Source organism: Dunckerocampus dactyliophorus, chromosome 11 (assembly GCF_027744805.1).
Source record: "Dunckerocampus dactyliophorus isolate RoL2022-P2 chromosome 11, RoL_Ddac_1.1, whole genome shotgun sequence".
Lineage (NCBI taxonomy): Eukaryota > Metazoa > Chordata > Actinopteri > Syngnathiformes > Syngnathidae > Dunckerocampus > Dunckerocampus dactyliophorus.
In genome coordinates, this window is record NC_072829.1 from 23,422,778 (window position 1) to 23,429,889 (window position 7,112).

The following is a 7,112-nucleotide window of genomic DNA, read 5'->3' on the forward strand; positions in this document are numbered from 1 at the left end:
GTACCCAAAATTGGGTGGGGCACTTTCTCAAGAGCATACTGGCATTTTTCAGTCATTAATACTGGAATCAGCACAACTTATTGAGTATCACTGTTCAAATGAGAAGCATATGTCTGCAGCTGGGATAGGCTCCAGGATACCCGCGACCCTAGTGAGGATAAGCGGCATAGAAAACGGATGGATGGATTGATGGATGGATGGATGGATGTCTGCAAGCTCAAGAGCATGGTTGCTTACCAGTGTAGCATTTGTGCCCTGACAGTGTTGAACTTTTGCTTCCATTTGTTTTACACTGCCAAAAGTCACAATGCTTCCACCTATCTCTTACCAAATATACATAGTGGATTATAACATGTAGTTATTTAGTTTATTGGCTAGACTTGCTTGCTGTTGCTCTTATTTCATTTCATCAGAATTAGTCATAGTGTGAGTATTAATTTACTTGCAGACTATTTTTCTAATTACACATGGCCATAATCCAAGCTATGACTAACATAAATACCTAAGTGCATAAGTGTCATTCTTTGTAATGACCAGCAGGGGGCACCTTGCGTAGCAGTTAGAAGACTGAACACATTGCACACACATGGACACGTTAGGTTAATGTCTCTATCAGTCAACACAATGAAGCCTTCTCCTTTGCTTTCACTGTTTTACATTTGCAAATGAAAACGTGGTTAAAAAATAAAATGCATACCACAACGTCTCTGTACAAGAAGGAAAATATCTCTTTTGTATGGTCTTTTTAGATGGCATTCATCAAAGAAGAACTAAGCAGGTGCTCTTTTATTTTGATGAAACCATACCAGCAGACAAAGCTGTATCGAAGTACCATGCTTTGTATTAAACAGCCACTGTACATTTTGAGTGATAATGTTTACACATCACCTAATAGAAATGGAAATAATCAGTTCCAGAGTCAAACTATGGCCATCATAAACTTGGATTAACTATACAGGTATTTTTTTTTTCCAAGTGTTAACCGCTCTTAATATTAAAATGTTATGACCATAACACACTTTTTAAACTCTTTAAATGGCTGTAGTGACAATTGATGAGGGTGTAATGCTTGATTGAGTCGCACTGCAGGTACGCCTCACTCATCACATGTTTTTAGCATAGCTGTCACAAATGTAAAAAGAACTTTCACAGCAAGGGATGATCTTATGGGGTACATTTCTGTAGATTGCACATTGACGAACAGAAGTGGACATTATTAAATTTTGTATTGTATTGAAAATAAGACAATTTTTTCTGGAAATTCTGAAAAAGACGAGTCATCTTGTATTTGGAGTCTTGAGATACAAGCAAACCACAGAATCGCAGGTGCCGAAAAACTACTTTTTCCCCAAGCAAGTCAGAGCTTTTCTTCCTGTCACTCACATACACCAGTGTCCTACAGAGCAGCCGTGACACAGAGAGAAAAAAAGTGTCTGAAAAGTTGGGCAAGTTAGAAAACAACAGAGGGGAGGGATTATGATGCTAATTTTAAAATAATGGTAGTCAATGAAGCAGTGATCAACTGTCGAGTAACTTTCATTGCAATCTAACAGTTATATTGGTTATATTTTAAAACATGATTTAAATAACAATCATTTGTCTCTCATACAGTATGTCAGAATTTTTTTTGTTAAAAAGCGGGCATCTTATACTGAGGGTCGTCTTATATTCAGGTCAGTTGAATTTATATTTTTTGACCATGTCAAAACCAAGCAGACTTTTTGATACAGCGTTTGTATTGGATCTCATACTACGAACGATTCTTTGATGCTACACAATTTTCTTGTGAACATAATCGACACCGTTATCATTATAGTTAAAAACAAAACAACTATAATCATTTCTCCCAAGTGAATCCCTTTTATGTGTGGTGAGCAATAGAGAGAAGAACTCGTCAAATACTCACCAATCTGAATTCTGGTGTTATCTGTAAAGCATGCGCTTTGATTGACATCAGGCAGTTTAATCCTCGACTCATTGAGGATCCTTAGCCAGTGAGCGTCACAACAGTTAAAGGCATTTCCGCTAATGTACATAGCATGAAGATGTGTTGATAATGCGAGAATCAATGATTGGTTTAAAGACAGAAAGCTATTATTTTGTATGCTGAGTTCTCTCAGAGGAGAACAACTTAAACTGTGAGGTAAGACATTTAGATTATTGTTGGATATATTCAGATGTGTTAGTGCTGGTAGGCAGGGAAGGAACATGTCAGAACTGTTCATGTTCACTTCACCCATCATCAACGACTGTAAAGTCTCCTGCACACCCTCCAGTGCACCAGCTTGCATGACCATATGGAAATTTCTTGCGAGGTTGAGGGATATCAAACAGGTTTTCTTGAAAGCGTTTGCATGAAGGATCCTGATGCCATTGTTTTCAAGGTTGAGATATTTGAGGGTTCTTAATTTTCCAAAGGCTAAACATGATGAGTTAAAGTTAAGTTGCTGCTGTGATGTAGAGCTCTGCAGCTGGCTCACGGGAGCGCAAGGCTTCACTGAGTTGTCTTGGAGATTTATTGTCTCGACTTGTGTGAGGGCCTGAAGAAAGAGCGGCGAAACCAATTTGAGTCCATTGCTTTGCATGTTCAGGTACTTTAAGGAGGGAAAGTAGAGTTGCCTGTAGTGTCCAGATTCACTGTCATGCCGAACAGTCCATGTGAGTTTTTGCAGGCAGTTAAAACTGAAATTTAGCTCTTCCAAAGAGGAGAGAAGGCTCAAAGTCTCCAGAGGGAAAGATGTAAAGTGGTTATAGCTGATGTCAATATAGATCAATGGCATCAGTCTCCAGTTTGAGTGGAGGTAATTTTTTGTGATTCTAATGTCACCCTTTTTTACGACGTCATTGTAAAGAGAATTAACCTCTAATACCATTGATGCCTCTGAAGTTAGGGTGCCCATCATGTTATGACGTAAATAGAGGTATTTCAGCTGGTTCAGTTTTGGGAGAATTGGGAAATAAAGTAGTTTGTTATGACTTAGATCAAGAATTTCAAGATTGTACACTTGGTTATCTTCTGCGGTAACAAAGAACTGTATAGAGTTTCTACTTAGGTTTAAATACTTAACTTGTGGTAATTTAAAATCACAGATATGGGCGAGGTTATTCTTGGCCAAGTGTAAGCTCTGTAGTTTGTCAAGCAGTTCAAACGTCCCCGCATCAATTGCTGATATCAGATTGTCATCAATAGTAATGCTCCTCAGACCTTGATTCTCTTTGAACAAATAGCGTGTGAGTGTTGTTAAAGAATTCCCAGTCATCTTAAGTTTCTCAAGAGAAGATTTGTTTTGTAAGTACAGCTTCACCGCCTCAACCCCCAGACTGTTCATTGATATGTCCAAAATCTTCAGTCGACCAATAGATTGGAGGCTTTTGCTGTTTCTGTCAAGGTTGGTGTTCAGCGCATTTACAGACAAATTCAGCTCCTCAAGCAGAGCCAGGTTGTCAAACGCCCCTTCAGAGATGAGCTCCAGCTGGTTGCTGCTCAAGTCCAGCTGCTCCAAGTACGGCACATCAAGTGTGTGCAACTGTCTGATGAAATTATTGGATAGATCGAGTTTTCGCAGCCTTACATCCAAATCCAGGGGGACGGAATACAGGTTCTGATTACTCCAGGATTGCTCCTTGTAATGAAACATTAATCATCATCAGTGCATACTTTTAAGATCACAGAGCAAATGTATTGTCTAAAACATGAATAGATTAAGCATGACTTTTTACAAATTGCGTTTCCTTAAGCCTACCTTTGGACCATCATCCTTTAAGCCAGTTGTGTGAAGGTCATGGCCAAGTGACCAGAGTAGTAGGAGATTAAAAAGCACGTCTCTGACCATGTTCCCTCTGCAGTTTCAGTGCTTTTGTCAACCTCTTCCACACCCTTTTTACAGCCCTGCTTTGTAAAAAAAAAAGAAGAGAGAGGAAGAAAACAGCTGTGGACACCAGATAGGGTTTGGGATACTATTTTTAAACAATTAATGCATGAAGAGTGCATGACTTAGCTTTTAGACCAAAAATATATTTTTTGTCATCCAATTGACTGATTATAATCTGATTATACTGATTATATTATCCAGGGTGTATTCTGCCTCTCACCCGTAGTCAGCTGGGATAGGCTCCAGCATACCTCCGCAACCCTAATGACGATAAGTGGCATAGAAGATGGATGGATGGATATATTTCTGGTTTAGCCCACTTAATTTCTTAGTTGGGGAGTTTTATCTGGAAAATACCTCTAAACATTATTTGTATTTTTTCTTGACACTGGCAAAACGGAAAGGATTTTCCAAACGGCCAGAGAGGAACAAATAGACAGTGTGGAGGTGGAGCCCGACGGAGGCCACAGGCGAAATAGGCTGAGGTGTTAGCAGAGAAGGGAAAAAAAACCTTATGCTTTAAAGCCAACGTATTATTTACCAAAACTTGCATGGTAGTAGATTTCCTGCTGCTGTCAGTCCATTTGTTATCGTCCCATAAACAGATTCACTTCCTGTATCCTGCAACAAGCTTCTAAGTTATAATTTTCATCCCAGAAGGCTTGTGTGTTTTATTTTACTGTGGAGTCATCATAGCTGAATGCCACTAAGGTTACAAATAGACACTTTTGCCTTTTACACAGGGATATTGACTATGTTTGCTTTTACACAGCAACACAGCATTAGATATCAGATGCTGATGATGATGTCAGTACCAGCATCTGGATTGACAATTGCTTTCAACACAACAGGACGGAATAGGTGAATATCAGGTGTTGAACTTCAAACACTGATCCCGGTTTTGTTATACCCTTCCTTACAGGCAGTGTCCTGCTTCTGTTGCGGTTCTGATAATACAGCTGAAAGTATAAAATTGCTGACTTAATTTCCCCTTTCTGTGTCGGTGCTATTTACACAGTACATATAAGTGACACAAATGACAGCAATTCAAGACACAATATATTATATACAGTGTATTTTACGCAAGATAACAATACTGTCACCATAAAGCCATTGTACGTTAATCAGTATTTTGGAAGAAAACAATCTATGAGGCCTTGTGATACAGTGCCCTCCAGAAGTATTGGAACAGTGAGGTCAGTTTCTTAATTTTTGCCATAGACAGAAAACATTTGCATTTGACATCAAAAGACGAATACGAGACCCGAGAGCGACATTTCAGTGTTTATTTCCAAGTATTTACGTCTGGATTGGATGCACAACAGCATCCAACAAGATAGCACCATTGGTTTGAACCCCATTTTTCATGTGGGCAGAAGTATTGGAACATGTGGCTGACGGGTGTATTCTGTTGCCCAGGTGTGTTCTATCACATGGCTCTACGCTCAGTTTCCGATTGGGTAAGATAGGGTTTGCCTGTGTAGACTGCATTTAGAGGTGAAAACAATATGAAAACCAGTCTATGGTTAAAAAAGAATAATTGTGAATCTGAAAGAAGGTAGAAAATCAGTTACAAGCATAGTTTAATGGTTGTTTACAATAAATTACTCAATGCTCAATTTTTTTTGTCTCACTCCCATTTGTTCTTTTTGCATTTTGAAGCTCTACTTAGAAGGTCCAACAGTGCAAAATATAAATTCTTGCAATTTTTCAACTGGTCTTAAAATTTTGATCAGGTGTACTACAATGTACACATTGTGGACTACAGGAGGTCCAGAAGGACAGAACACGCTCCTCTCCAAAGGGGATGCGGTGGAGCGTGTTGACAACATCAAGTTCTTGGGCGTCCACATTACATCTGACCTGACCTGGTCCCTGAATACAGCTCACCTGGTGAAGAGGGCTCAACAAAGACTCTTCTTCCTCAGGAAGCTGAAACGTGGTGGTCTCTCCCCTCAGCTCCTGGCAAACTTCTACAGGGCCACAATAGAAAGCATCCTCTCTCTTGGTGCAGTAGTGTGGTACGGCAGCTGCACAGCTCAGGACAGGATCCCGGGTGGTGAAAACAGCACAGGAGATTGTGGGAAGTCCTCTTCCAGACCTGGACTCAATATACGCAGGCCGGGTCCAGAGGAAGGCCCGACTTATCACTGCCGACTCCACCCACCCAGGAAATGGACTGTTTGTTCCGCTTCCCTCGGGGAAATGGTACAGAAACATAAAAACTCTGACCTCCGGACTCAAAAACAGTTTTTATCCAAGAGCTCTCCAATTAATTTCCCCCTACACATAGTTGTTTAAATATTTATAACTTCTTAAGTTGTAAGTTTTAATTTTATTTGTGCATAGTGTGTTAAAAAAACTCTCTCTCTCTCTCTCTCTCTCTCTCTCTATATATATATAGTTGGGCGTTACCAATCGTAATTTTGCTGTGTGGAAACCTAATGACAATAAAGATTCTTGATTGTTGATACTTGGTTTTCAAAAGACGGCAGCAATATCAATATTTGATGCTTTTGTATTGACAGCTGTAAGAGATAATATGATCCATTGCTTGGCGGAGCATCCAACAACCGTTAATTTCTTTTATCCCTACTCTTCACATGACTGTAATACAAGTTGCTGGTCTCATGGGTCAAATCTTTTCAAGGTAGAACTCCATGATTTTCACCTTGTTTTCACCTTTTGGCGTCTATTCTTGTAGACTTTGACAATGATCCACTAAGCTTCTCGGTAGAGTTCTTGACCTGTTTGGATGTTGTAAAAAGCTTTGGTTTCCTCTGAGGGAAGAGTTCTGTGATCATCCACTTTAGTTGTCTTCAGTGGTCTTCCAGGTATTTTGGTGCTGCTGAGCTCGCCAGTACATTCCTTCCAGATTATAGATTTTGTCTCCTCCAATTTCTGTTTATGTTGGGTTTATTTCACAGTTTAATGAGCCGTTTTCACTTTCATTGACACCACTTTGGACCACATATTCAGAGTTCCCCTGAGCTTCTAACACATGCAGATTTTAAACTTGGAACCAATTGTACACCTCGGATTAATTTATGGTTAGGAAATTTGCATCTGTCATCAAGGGAGCGTTCTCTTGTCTTGCACATCTGTTGCAAGCAGTGCAGGGAGGCTGTTGAACTCCTTGCTAATGTTGTGGGACCCCCAAGTTTTAACGATAAATACTACTTGAATCAGAATAGCCATTGCTAAATATTTCCAGAACAAAATCTGGTCCACATGAGCGTA

At 39.7% G+C, this 7,112-nt stretch overlaps 1 protein-coding gene across 1 annotated transcript; it reads right to left on the reverse strand.

Annotated features, from left to right (window-relative positions):
- Window positions 1-610: 610 nt before the first annotated feature.
- On the reverse strand, window positions 611-5,978 carry LOC129189785 (transforming growth factor beta activator LRRC33-like). The gene is made up of 3 exons (XM_054791865.1): window positions 5,763-5,978; window positions 3,744-3,889; window positions 611-3,623 (listed from the first exon to the last, which is right to left on the reverse strand). Exons 2-3 carry the CDS (start codon window positions 3,831-3,833, stop codon window positions 1,746-1,748), a joined length of 1,968 nt encoding a protein of 655 aa, XP_054647840.1. The 5' UTR covers window positions 3,834-3,889; window positions 5,763-5,978; the 3' UTR covers window positions 611-1,745.
- Window positions 5,979-7,112: the final 1,134 nt, after the last annotated feature.

Bases quoted from the DNA above. Each gene is read 5' to 3' on its own strand.
- LOC129189785 (XM_054791865.1), bottom strand. From the start codon at position 3,833: ATGGTCAGAGACGTGCTTTTTAATCTCCTACTACTCTGGTCACTTGGC. The intron at 3,624-3,743 runs GTAGGCTTAAGG...TTTCATTACAAG, and splicing joins TAAAGGATGATGGTCCAAAG to GAGCAATCCTGGAGTAATCA.